Genomic DNA, 13,655 nt, shown 5'->3' with positions numbered 1-13,655 from the left:
TTCCTGCTGCTGTCACACTTCAGTTTATTTAGGGGACGTGGCCCACAGGTTTCTGTAGGTTCAGAAGAGGCTGAAATAAAAACTGCTCCTTCCTGGTAGGAGATATCCTCATATCTCTTCTGCAGAGTGCTAGGAGAGCTGCAGCAAGCCCTGAAGTTTGGGCAACTCAAGGGCTCTTTAGCTGAGCAGTGTTAATGGGCTGCTTGAAGATGGCTGGCAGCACAGTCAAGTCCTGATCAGTGTGTCCAGACAGGTTTCCCTTGAGGTTTCATTGGAGGACAGGCACTTGGACTGAGCTGTATTTAGGCTTTGTAGCCACACACCCAAGTTCCTGCAGCTGCATCATACAAGTCCTTTTCTGTCTCAAGCTGTTGGTTGAGGTAACAGAGGTCTTGGCATCACCTTCCCCATGCTGTTTCTCCTTGTACCATAGCTGGGACTGCCATAACTCACCATGCTGTCCATCAGGATACTGTGGGCTGTTCAGGGTGGGTCTGGACAGGCAGTGAGGAGAGCTTTGTGACCTGCTGTCCAGGTGATGTTCATGGTCTCAGCTTCCAGCTGGACCCAGCTTGGAAGTGTGTTGAGTCCTCTCATTTCCAGCCTTGCTGTTGCCTCTTTGCAGAGCTGGTAAGACTGGCTTTGTAGCACTGACCCTTGTCAGGCTGTTGGCCTTGAGGGTGGTCCCAGGGAGCTGTAGGAAGCACATACACAGGGTCATTTAAATGTGTTTTTTTTAACCAGTGGCTTTGGGCTGTAGTAGAAAATGCAGGTTTGCACCACTAGTGCTAATCCTGGTTTACACCTGAGTGTAGCCCAGTGCTTCCTGCACCAGCATCACTTTCTTTGGGCAGCTTTTTAGTGCTTGCTATGTTAGAGGAGCCAAACAAACTGCTGATGAACTGGCTTGGCATGGAGTAACGTGGTTCTGGACACTGAAAGGGGCTGTGACCTGTGGTTTGGCTCTTTGTTCCTCTTGAAATCCCCAAAGATGTGGGAGGTTTCACTGATGGTTACTACACTGAAAGCTCTGAATCCTGCCCTCCATGCTCAGGGTGCACATGGGATGTGGGAAAGGACACATCTTACCAAATAAACACCAGCTGGCTCTGCAGGAGGAAGTGTGTGAACTTTTCCTTATTTTGTTTACAGTCTCTCTCTGCCTTTGCTTTTGAAGTGGTTAATAGGTCATATTGAGCAAATTAGGGCTTCTAGGTGTTAGCAATATAGTCACCCCTTACTGCTCACAGACTTTGGGTGCTTCAGGGGAATGAATGACCCTGATCCATGCTTGTCAATGCAAGTCCTCTCACAGGTAAAGAAACAGCCACCTCAGTGCAATGGAACAGTTTCAGTGTTGCCTGGGTAAAAAATGCTGTCCCTCAACAAACACAAAACCTAGATTTTTTTCAAAATCAGCTACATTTGCCACCTTCTTCCAGAAGCAATGCATTTGTGAACGAAATTGAAATACAGACCTTCTAAATTTTCTTATTTTCTTTTATTTGCCTTATTTAAAGAACTGTCTTTTAGTGTCTGGCTGTCTAAAGGATTAAATACCAATTATAAACGTTGTGTCAAAAGTTGCTCAGCTTGTTTGGTGAAGGGGAATGCTTGTTATTTTAAAATGCTTGAATGTCCTGTGGTTAAGATGTGCTGTCAACATTTTTGCACAACATCAGGTTGCAAGTGGATATATCAATATGAAAAATAGACCTTTGTCTATGAAGAAACACGTGCTGGGAATTGAACTTTGCCCTGACAAGTAGAAGGAAATTTTTGCTGTAGATTAGCAGTATTTTTTTTTCTAGTTGAGTGAGCAGAATGTGTGCTGGGGTCTGGCTCCAGGTTGGGAGCTGGCTTTCCTTGGCCATGCCTGGAGAGCAGGCATTCTTCATGAGACTTCCAGCTAGTGTCTGACTGTCTCAGGAATGATTTGAGGGAAAGATTTGAATCAGGATCAGTCCAGAGACAGTTTGAGTATATAAGTTTCCCTTCAGTGGTGACAGTATCTAAAAGTGGGGACAGCCCAGTGGCTCCGAGACTGGATGGAATGAGAAAACACATCTTTGTAGTGCTCTGAAAGAGGAGTCTGTGCAGGTGAAACTTTCTTTGGAGAAATCAGTGGGTTACTTGTTGGGTTTGCTGCTAAATAATTTATTGTCTAAACTTAACATGTTTATCAAGTTGCAGTAAATAAATTATTGCCTGCCTTTTATCTTGCTGTTTGTGGGATGTTTAAGGCAATTTCAAGGTGATTCACAGACAACAAGGCTTCTGCTGGTCATCCACGTTAAATATTTCTTCTCATCTCTGCCTTTCAATGGAGTCAGGTGCTTTATGGAGATGATCATCATTCAGTTTTGGAGTAGAGGGCTTCCTCCCTAAATTGCCAACCCAGTGTCCCTAATATGTTAAACTGCTGCCTGAAAGCAGCTGCAAAGTCAAGGCAGCTCAGCTACCTGCGTGCTTAGCATGGTGGTGAGCTCTGCTGGAAAAACAGCTGGAGGTGATGTGATGGGGAAGAGGAGCTGGATGAAAGGGATGCTGAGGCTGAGCAGCTACGGTCTGTGTGTCACCTGTGCCTGTACCAGGAGAAGATGCCATCTGCTGCCCCCAGAAAAGCCTTCCTTGAGTTTTAGCAAGGGAGATGGCAGGTGCTGTCCTGCTGTGACCTTGCAGCACAACAGTTTCGCCGTCTTGAGCTTTCACATCAACACCTTTGCTTGCCTGTGCCTAGATACCTGGGAGGTGCCATTCGAGGAGATCTCAGAGCTGCAGTGGCTGGGCAGTGGTGCCCAGGGAGCTGTCTTCCTGGGCAAATTCCGGGCAGAGGAGGTGGCCATCAAGAAAGTGAGAGACCAGAACGAAACGGATATCAAGCACCTGCGGAAGCTCAAACACCCGAACATCATCGCCTTCAAGTAGGTGGCAAAGCTTGTTGGAATGTACCTTTATCCAGGGAAGAGCCATTTGCTTATGTACCCTGGCCAAATTTTTAAAATCCGTGGACTAAGCTGTCTGCAGGACAAAATAGTTGGTCATGCTTGCTCTCAAGTTGTTGCATATTCTTGTAAAGATAAAGCTGTGGACGCTCTGCTCGCTCAGTGCTGTGAACCCTACAAATGTGCAGGTATGGAGCTGAAGGAAACCCACCCCTAGATGAGGTTCCTTCTGTCCAAAGAATGTCTCCATGGAGGAGACATTCCCCTTGCTGTTGGTTGCATATTCTTGTAAAGATAAAGCTGTGGACGCTCTGCTCGCTCAGTGCTGTGAACCCTACAAACCTGCAGGTGTGGAGTTGAGGGAAACCCACCCCTGTCATGGCTGAGGTTCCTTCTGTCCAAAGCATGGAGGAGACATTCCCTTTGCTGTTGAGGAAGGAGAGCTCTTAGAAGAGGCAGGGGAAATAGGCAGAGTAAAGAGGCAGAGGAGAGTAAAGAGGCAGAGGAGAGTAAAACTCTCCCGCCCCTCGATTGCCACCTTTGAGGGTTGCTCTGGGACTGCTGCTCCTCACCAGCTCTGTGTTTTCTTTGGCAGGGGAGTTTGCACTCAAGCCCCATGCTACTGTATCATCATGGAGTACTGTGCCCATGGACAGCTCTACGAAGTCCTGCGAGCAGGACGGAAGGTCACCCCTCGGTTGCTTGTGGATTGGTCCACAGGGATTGCCAGTGGGATGAATTATCTGCACCTTCACAAAATCATCCATCGAGACCTCAAGTCACCAAAGTGAGTCTCTACTTCAACATCCTCCCCTTGTATAGGTCGAAATCCCTGGTTTTGGCATTGTTTTGGGTTTTTTTTTCTCCACAAATTAGAGTGAAACTAGTGAAACTTGTTGGTACTCCCCTCCTGTGCTGCAGTTTAACAGGACTGGAAATTTTACCAGTATCTTACATGATAAATAGCAGTCAGGAAGTATTTCTAATGATTTGATGGTGTCTGGTCCTTTTTGAAAGTGGGAAATTCTGTTGTCTTCTGCTTTTTTGTTTTTCCTCCTTATTTGTTTTTTTATTATTTCCCTGGTTTTTTTTGCAGTGTGTTGTTCTCTTCTCTGTTGCTTTTTAAGAACTATCTGTCTGCTTATATTCTTATTCCCTAGATGTTTATCACTTCAGCCTATGACATGGCTGTGACTGTGTTAAGATAATATTTTCAGCTGGTTCACAGTGCAGCTTGAGGTAGAGTTGCACTAAACTGCTGAAATGTCCTCAGATAGAGTGACTCTTCAGTGACTTGTTAATTTTATAAGGATTGATTTTGAACTTCTAGCATCTAGAAATGCATTTGAACAACAAAACACCATCACCCCAAAGAAAGTAAGTGCTTTCATTGGTGAAAATGCATCATTTTTCTCCTTGTGCTGCAGTTGTGAACAGCATGGCCTCATTAGCTGTCCGTGCTGATTAAAGATTTACCTCTTGTGATACAAGAAAAATTCCAAAACGCTGATGTCTTTCTTTTTTTTCCCCTCTCCAGTGTTTTAGTTACACACACAGATGCAGTAAAAATTTCTGATTTTGGTACATCTAAAGAACTCAGTGATAAAAGTACCAAGATGTCCTTTGCTGGAACGGTGGCTTGGATGGCCCCAGAGGTGATCCGCAACGAGCCCGTCTCTGAGAAGGTGGATATCTGGTGAGTAGTGCTGATGCTGAAATGTCTTCACCTTCTCTTTAGCCACTTGGTTTCCCAGCACTTCCATTTCTCACCACTCCTTTCCCATCCCAAGCATGGGGATGGTTTGCTCTGTGGTGGATTGTTCCTTTCTCCATCTTCCTCGTGCCCCGACCTTTGTCACTGAGCCTTTGTCACTGGGCTGTAATGGAAAGAGAAATGACAAACGTGTCCAAAAGTTGTGGGGTGAGATCTGAAGGTACCTACAGAGGCTCAGTGGAGGCTGTGTCTTGCAGATGTCTAAGCAAATGCAACAGTTCTTCCCTTGTGTCATTATTCAGGCCAGAGCTTGCTTCCACTCCTGGTGCTCAGGGCCTCCTCAGCAGCTTCTGCAGCTCTAGGATATTTTTCACTTGCTCTCTACCCTCTTCAGGGCTGTGCTTGAGCTGTAGGAGGGTCTCTACTCTGCTGGCTTGAAGGGTCTGACTGCCTTTAGCTCTCTGCATGCTGGGCTTGGCTGTTGTATGTACAGCCACAGGATTACAGTCCAGTGAATCTAATCCTGGATCGAGGAAACCAGGGTACATTGTAAGAATGTGGAACACCCATTTCCCTCCCATGTCAAATGTACTCTGCATCCAGAGGAACACAAGAAAAGGTTCAGATCTCTGTTCTGTTAACAGTGATGCAGAGAGGAGTCAGCCCTGAAGCTCCTTTGGGATGCCTGTCCACAGGTTTCAGGGTCCTCAAGGGAACTCCATCTGTATTTCTGCCTTGTTATTTCTACATATTAAATGTCAGTAGCCAGGACAAAATCCCTTCTCCCTGCTTTACAGCCTGGATGAATTTTCCTTTGTGTTGTTTTTCAGCTTCTAGCACCTCCCTTACACAGCATGGAGCTGCAGGTCAAAGCCACGGGTGGTTCAGAGTGCAAGTGGAGTCAGACAGCAGCCTGCTGCTGCTGTTTTAGCTTGGAGCTGGATCATGACTTCAGTCAAGATTTCCTGGAGGGAAAGGGAAAGTTTTTTAATCTGTGGTCTACAGCTCTTCTTGTGCCTGCAGTGTTTTGTGTTTCATGTGGATGAAATGGCTCCAGCAGAGCCAGCTCTTCTAGGAGAAACTCTTGGCTTGTTTTGGAAAGAAAATACTCACCATTTGTCCTCTGTGCTCCTCCCTTTGAATCACAGGTTCCTGAGGAGGAATAGTGCTAGATTTCCACCCTTAGCTTCCTGTCCTTTAGAGTGGCTTAGGTTCAGGAATATTGTGCCCATCATGTCCATAAAAACCAGCTGCTCACTCTGCTGAGGACTCTGGGCACTGCCTTGCTCCTTTCCTCAGTGACTTGGAGATGTTGCTCTTTGGTGAAGATCTAGAGGTGCTTTTGGTACCAGTTCCTCCTGAGTCCTCTGCAGTGGTGATTGCTCCAACTCCTTAACATCCTTTTTTCCCCCAAGATGAGCAAAAGCAATGTTCAGGAATGCTGACAACAAATGAGAACAGTTCCTAAGCTTCTTATGTCTGCTCTCTCTCATCTTTAACAGCATGCTAAGAACAAATAAAAATTCTATAATCTTATCAGGAGTCTTGAAAATCCTTTGCCAGTTCTTAATCATAACAAAGCTGAAACCAGATGGGATTTCCTGGTGGTTTGTCCAACCACCTGGATCTCTGCTTTCCTGCAGCCCACAGAAAAAGAAAATGAGGGAAAAAATGTTCAAATTCTGCTTTTTGTTTTGTTTTGTTCTTTTTTTTCCCCACATGCTTTGAAGCCAATGATCTTTTGAAAGTGCAACATTTTCACATGAAGTTCTGTTTCCTTGACTGATGGTTGTTCAGACCCAGGCAGTTTGTCCCTTAGATGATCTCCTGTATTTAATAAAAGCAACCTGATATTACTGCAAGCCAGAAATGTACTTCTCACTTTTCACCTAGTTTGACTTGCCAGCAGGCTTGGCAGGGTTGGTGTCCCACAGATGGATGGAGCCTGCAAGTAAGGTGATAGGTCTTTAGGGGTGTTACTTGAGGTGGTTGTACCTCACCTTGTATCACAGCCTGGTTGTTAGTGCACAGCAAGAGTGGTGTTAGTTCCCAGCAGCATTTTGTTCACCTCTGTATTGACTGGTTTGATATTTCTTTGGTGTTTTATGGGGTGAAGATTGTAAATAAACCTTCATTTATAAGAGAAAAAGGTTCTTTTTGGTCCTTACTGATCATTTCACTAAGGAAGAGAAGGAAAGTAGGATTTCTTACCTACATCTTTCACTTCTTGTCATAGGAGGCTCTTTCCTGGGAAGAGTTTTCTTAATATTTTTTCTTTCTTTAGCCTTCTTTTCTTCAGCACAAGAGAAATACCAGATGAGACTCCCTGTGCTTTCAGTACTGACACTTATGCATGTTGCATTTGTTTCTTAATTTCTGTGTTGCAATAGTTTTAGTGCTGAGTCTCAGATCTATGGATCTCTTACCTAGGAGTACACATAACAGCAGAGGGAGTTTTTGGCTAGGGAAAAACAACCCAACCCAACCCAAAACCTTTGTTGTGTTGTCTCTATAAAGCACAAGAAGTTCTCTCTGCCACCAAATAAGAACAGTTGAAAGTCTCTCTCAGAAAAGCTAACTTACCTTTTCATTTAACAGGAGTAAGATTTCATCTGCACACAAAATGTGCTTTCAGGATTTTTAAAATCTCCCAAAGAAACAGGAAAAGGTGGGTGAAAACCAGTGTGGTTTGGTGTTCAGCCCATGGAAGAGCTTGGGAAGGCCCCAAGGAGGAGTTACCTGGTGTGTGCAATAGCTACTCTTGTTTAAAAGCTAGTATGTAAACACCCCTGCACCTACTTGCAGTTTCAGATCAGACATACCTGTTTCCCTCTTTTGCCAAACAAACAGTGGTTTTGTTCAAGCTTCAGATGTTTCTGTTATGTTGAACTCCCAAAGAAGCTTTTATCCTGGTTTATTTCTTTACCAGGTCGTTTGGGGTAGTTTTATGGGAGCTGCTCACAGGAGAGATTCCCTACAAGGATGTGGACTCTTCAGCCATCATCTGGGGAGTGGGCAGTAACAGCCTGCACCTTCCTGTCCCTTCCACCTGCCCAGATGGCTTCAAAATCCTCATGAAGCAGACCTGGTAAGAGCCTCAAAACCCTGCACTGCACAGAACTGGGGCTTGGCTCCCAGCTCTTGCCAGACTCTCAGTAAAACCAGTGAAACCAGACTCAGGTTGGGAGTGCTGAGCCCAGAGCAGAGGGCTTCTAAATGCTCTCACACTGGGCACGAGAGCAGTGAGTTTGAACAGTTTGGATTGTGCTTCCTTGTGGCAGCAGAAGGATATTTGATCCTTAGAGGAAGTAGGAAGAAACCTGTCTGGTTTGTTGGGTGGATTGGGCAGGGGAGGGAATGGGCAGACACTTTTGAGATGGGCTAGTGAGGCAGGAGGAGTTGAAGAGAGAGAAGTTAGGGATAGTAGAGCTTGATGGGTGGGACCCAGCAGAGTGACAGTTCCACATGAGCTGCTTGTCCAGTGTGAATTGGGAGCAGGCAGCATGAAGCTCATCTCCAGTAGCCTTCACAAAGATGGTTGCTTTGTTGGAGCAAAGTAGCTGATAAAAGGCAGCTCTGTGGGAAGAGAAAAGGAGGTGGCAAGGCAGCAGAGGGTAAAATTTCTTGAGGCTGGCTCCAGAGGGAAAGGAAATGATTTTTCAATCTGAAACCCCCTTGTAAGTGACTGGACAAAGAGAAATTCGAGTGTTGTGTGTGAAACCAGGATTTTAGAGGTAGAGATATGGAAAATGCTTTCAGTTTCCTCCACGTGCCAGAGAGCTGAAATTCTTTGTCTTGTGTTTTGCCTTGATGCTTTGTCTTTGTCATTGCATCTTGACACAGAGGGTAAGTGGTCTTCCAGCATTTTCCCAGTCCATGAGCTTCACCAGCCATCCTCTCAGTGGCACAAAGGGAGGAGCAAGGCAGAGCATCCATGGATCTTTTCAAGTGGCTGATCCTGACCCTGAGCTGCAGGTCCTGCAGTCCCACTATCTCTGCTCTGCCTGGCTGGGCTTCTCTGCAGGGCTGCAAAAGGCAGGAAGCAGTTGCTGCAACACCGAGCACACACATGCACACACTTGTATCCCCACCTAGTGGAGGTGGGTGGTTTGTAGGGGAGAGGGGGCTGAAGAATGAAGTTTTCATTTCTACTAGAATCGAGAGTTCCCATTATAAAATTGGGAAATTAATGGGGTAATGAACTGAGATCTGCTTCTGCTCGGCACACAAGTTAGGGACAGTTTTAGTTTGTGTCCTGTCTTTCACTTTGTCATCACATTTTTGTATTTTAGCTGGTTTTTAAGTTCTTATTTCTTCAGAATAGATTGTCAGAAGCCAAAAACTGAACACAAAGCAGCTCTAACACAATAACCCCATATTCAGCAAACGAGAAAACCAGAAAAGCTCCTTTGTTTTAACCTGTCAGCTGCATGATTGAGAGAGTATGATAACCCTTTCAGAGGACAGGAGAAGCTCCCAGTGCTGCCCTCCTCTCATGCCTGGTGTCTGTTTTGCTGCAGGCAGAGCAAGCCCCGGAACCGTCCCTCCTTTCGGCAGACGCTGATGCACCTGGATATTGCATCTGCTGACGTGCTGGCCACTCCTCAGGAAACCTACTTCAAGTCACAGGTAACTGGAGGGTGGCTGTAGCTCACGAGCACTGCAGTCAGATCCAAGGATCTCATTTTGGAGGCTGCTTCAGTACAGCAGAGCCTGGATCCATGATTTCAGTTGGATTCCTGGGCAGAAGCAAACGGATGGTTATTTTCAATTCTTTTACCCAAGCTGAGACATCTGCTGACTTCAGTCAGAAACTCAGTGTTGTCTCATTCACTTCTCCCTGAGACTGCTGACTGTAGATGTTCTCCTCCCAGCTGTTCTCCCAGTACTGTTGTACAGGAGACCACGAGACTGCTGAGGGTGGAATCGTTGCATTTCTAGTGAAGATGAGCAGGGCAGCCAGTGGGACAAAGAGCTGTTACAGGGCAGCAAAGGGACTCTGGGACTTTCAGGGAAGATCTAAAAGAATGGTTTTGGAGAGTCCTATGTGCCCTGCCTAGTGATCTGTTGACTGCTCCCAAGGAGGGAATGGGAATGAAACCTTGCCTCCAGGCTAGAGGGTCTACACAGTGTAGACCCTACACTGTTGGGGTGTATGTGAGGAAGGGGGTGCTTTTATTAAAGCTGGAAGAAGCAGGGCTTCAAGGGGCAAAGAGTGTCACCCTAGTGACAATCATCACTGTCATGAATCTACATTTCCAAACCATAAGCTTTTTTTTGTTTAAATAACAAAAAGGAAGAAAATGTTTTCTTGGGATGAAAAGAGCTTTAGGGATTTTTCAAAATATTTTGTAGAAAACCTAGATATGTTTTAAATGATCTAATCAGAGCACAGAATTGGAAGTACCATTTGAAAATGCTGAAGCCAAACATGCTGCAGTGTTGTTACCCAGAATAACTCTGCTAACAGAAATACGTTTTCAACCCAAGCCTGTCATTTTCTGCTGACACAAAGAGCGTTGCCCAAGAGTTTTTCTTTGGTGCAACCAGAGATCCAAATCCTTTGTAAATACCTGAGAGGAAATTGCTTCCCTAGGCTGAATGGAGAGAAGAAGTGAAGAAACACTTTGAGAAAATTAAAAGTGAAGGAACTTGCATCCACCGGCTAGATGAAGAATTGATTCGTCGTCGAAGAGAAGAGCTGAGGTCTGTTGCCAGTCTTTCATGTTTCCCCTCCAGCCTTCTCTAGCTAAAAGAGCCCAGCTCTCTCAGCTTCTCTTCACAGGGCATTCATGCTCCTCTTGTGCTGAGGACTTACTATTCCTGGTGGCATAAATTTGGGCAGCCTTAATTCCTTCCGAGTCCAGAAAGTGACGTTCCCACAGGCACGTCCTAGGCCTTACAGTGGAAACTGTCCCTGGTTTTGGGTGGTCTGAACAGTTTGCCCTAGGAAAGAGGGGCAAAGGCTTGTGTGCCTACCAGGGGATGTTTCTTGCCTGAGTTTTGGTGTTTGTGATAACAGCACTGAAGCTGATACATCTATCTCAGTGGAAAATGCATCTTGCTGTGGGCTTTTTCTGCCCTGCTGTTTAATTTGCATTAGTTATTTCTAGAAAAGTGAATACACTCCCTGCCTACTCTTAGTGAACACACTATTAGCCCACTGAAATTAATTTTGAACATAAGAACACCTTAAAAATGAAAGCAGAATGTTTATTGACGAAAGAAAAGGGTTCGTTTCTGTGCTGCAAATTTACAAACATAGTTTTGACAGAGAAACTTAACACAGCAAGTAGTAGTTCTGTGTCAAACCTGAGAAAGCAAAGGACACCTTGTTCAGCCTGTTTGATGTAGCTGTTGATCAGCCCTGGGGAACTTGTGATGGTCACATCTTCCAGCTGTGATCCAAGCTGTCTTTTGCACCTGCATTGGAGCTGTAGCAGCACAGTGCTTTTTGTGAAACACAAACAGGTTACTTCTTCCCTTGTTTCTTTAGAAGCTGACTTAGCCTCTTCTCTGTGCAAACAGGATAATCAGGGCTTGGCCAAAGGGCTTGTGGATGTGTCTGTTAAAAATTTACAAACATAGTTTTGACAGAGAAACTTAACACAGCAAGTAGTAGTTCTGTGTCAAACCTGAGAAAGCAAAGGACACCTTGTTCAGCCTGTTTGATGTAGCTGTTGATCAGCCCTGGGGAACTTGTGATGGTCACATCTTCCAGCTGTGATCCAAGCTGTCTTTTGCACCTGCATTGGAGCTGTAGCAGCACAGTGCTTTTTGTGAAACAGATTACTTCTTCTCTTGTTTCTTTAGAAGCTGACTGAGACTCTTCTCTGTCCAAACAGGATTATCAGGGCTTGGCCAAAGGGCTTGTGTATGTGTCTGAGGCACTTGCAGCTTCCCTAGTGAGAAACATTGCTACTCTTTCAAGACTGTCAAACACTTTCTAAATCATATTATTATTCATTGCTGTATCAAGCTCTTAATTATCAGTCACTGTTAGCTCTCTCTGGGGTTCAGTGCAACACAGCTGGCAAACCTGACTTTCAGAAGGCCTCTTCCTAAAGCACCTCTATTTTTCCTTATCCTCTCTTGGTCCCTGGACACAGGGTTGCAGTAATGACTCTTTGTTTCCCAGACATGCCTTGGATATCCGTGAACACTACGAGAGGAAGCTGGAGAGAGCCAATAACTTGTACATGGAGCTCAGTGCTATTATGCTGCAGCTGGAGGTCCGTGAGAAGGAGCTCATAAAGTATGTATCTGTGGGCATGATGGCATGCCATGCATGTGGCTGTATGCACACAGGAGGAAAATAGGGCTTCATTTCTAAACTGCATAGTGGTACTTGTAGATTTAGTGTCCCCTGACAAGCTTCCAGGGTAAGGAAAGCTGGCTGGCAGAGAGAGGCCCCTTGAGGGTAGACTGCTGCAGATCACTTAATGCACAGATCTTTACTCAGCATGTACTGACTGTAAAAAAAGAGGAAAGCACCTTTCCCATTTGGTATTTGCACCCTTTGGCCCTGTTGTAAAGAGGAGAGCAGTGCTGTCTCTGCACTGAGCCCCAGGGCCCCCTTCCAACTGCCTGACCTCTGCAGAGAGAGTTTAGAAAATCAGTGAAAATGAGTGTCCTGTCCCAGAACAGCCTGTTGTGTTGCACCCAGCTGAGCAGCAGGCACAGTGTGCTCCCATGGGGTTGTGTTTCTGTCCAGCAGGAGCTGCAATTGGATAAGAAAGAACTGATCTGTTTGGTTTGGGTTGTTTTTTCCCTTCCTCAATGTTCCAGGAGGGAACAAGCAGTGGAAAAGAAGTACCCTGGGACTTACAAACGCCACCCAGTCAGACCAATAATCCACCCCAATACAGTGGAGAAGCTGATGAAGAGGAAAGGAGTCTCCCATAAACCAGGCAGCCAGACTAAACGGTAAGAAGTAACAGCCTAGTTCTGTGCCAGGCACCAGCAGTAGATCCCCACTGAGATGTGCAAGCAGCTTCCTTCCCTTGGAGTCTGGTGGCAACACAGGACAAACCAAAGGGATGTTCACTCTTGGGCCCAGTCTGATCCTCAGAACCACAATTGTTTCTCTATCCCTTCTACCCAGGCAGCTCTCTGGAACCATTCAGTCCATTGATTTTTTTCCACAGCTGATGGTGCTTTGACAGGAGGTATCTAATGTGCATCCAAGCAAAGAGCAGTTAGATCATCCTTGACTTTACTGGTAATAAGCAGGGTGAGGGATTGTGGAAATCAGCCACTCCTCAGGGAGCGTGGATTCGTTGTTGAGAAACCAAATTAGGATTTGAGATTTGGGAATTCATGCTGTCCTTTCAGCTCTTTCTCTTCTGCATGACTTTCAGAAAGGGAGATGATTTTTTTTTTCCCTCCCCCAGAGGAGCTGTCTATTTTATTCTCCCATTTTCTGGGATTTCCAGGAGTTAGAGTCCTGATTAACAGTGAGTAATCACTTCTGAATTAATAGCCACATATGCTTCTGAAATGAGGAGGCTGATAACTATCAGCAGATTAGGACCCTATTGTGCTGAGCATTGTACATGCACATGGTAAGAGATGTGCCCTACACCGAGGTCTTAGGAGGGAGCTATTTTGGGAGCAGAACATCAAAATAAGAGCAGAAAAAAAGAGACTAAGTGGCAGATATTGGAAAAAGCAGCAAGAAAGGAGTGTAGAGCATGATGGGGCTGAACAGAAAGGACATTGAGTGGAGGGGATCAAAGGCAACTAAAAGCAGGAGTCAAACAGCTGAAGGGGGGAGGGAAGGCTGGGGGGGTTTAGGAAGCAGAGCGTGCTCAGGGCTGCAGCTGCCCCTTCCCACTGGCCCCGAGCCCATGTCGTTCCTCAGTTTGGGGTTTAACGTGGAGATTCTGCTGGTTGTGTCCCAGGCCAGATCTGCTGAAGTCAGAGGGCATCCCCAGTGCAGAAGCAGCATCCAATGGCTCACCAGTCTCAGGAAGCCCCAAGATGTCGACGCCGAG

At 45.8% G+C, this 13,655-nt stretch overlaps 1 protein-coding gene across 1 annotated transcript in view; it reads left to right on the top strand.

Annotated features, from left to right (window-relative positions):
• Positions 1-13,655, top strand: part of MAP3K13 (mitogen-activated protein kinase kinase kinase 13) — a gene marked incomplete at its 3' end in the record, with an annotated part of 22,355 nt that overhangs the window by 3,835 nt on the left and 4,865 nt on the right. The window contains exons 2-10 of the mRNA XM_008937178.1: positions 2,741-2,924; positions 3,541-3,732; positions 4,483-4,641; positions 7,589-7,747; positions 9,180-9,288; positions 10,256-10,365; positions 11,798-11,914; positions 12,448-12,585; positions 13,563-13,643. Of these exons, the coding sequence (XP_008935426.1) occupies positions 2,741-2,924; positions 3,541-3,732; positions 4,483-4,641; positions 7,589-7,747; positions 9,180-9,288; positions 10,256-10,365; positions 11,798-11,914; positions 12,448-12,585; positions 13,563-13,643 (1,249 nt within the window). The remainder of the gene's footprint in view (positions 1-2,740; positions 2,925-3,540; positions 3,733-4,482; positions 4,642-7,588; positions 7,748-9,179; positions 9,289-10,255; positions 10,366-11,797; positions 11,915-12,447; positions 12,586-13,562; positions 13,644-13,655) is intronic.

Source organism: Merops nubicus, unplaced genomic scaffold, assembly GCF_000691845.1.
Source record: "Merops nubicus isolate BGI_N331 unplaced genomic scaffold, ASM69184v1 scaffold29793, whole genome shotgun sequence".
NCBI lineage: Eukaryota > Metazoa > Chordata > Aves > Coraciiformes > Meropidae > Merops > Merops nubicus.
This window is presented reverse-complemented; position numbering and strand designations above follow the sequence as displayed.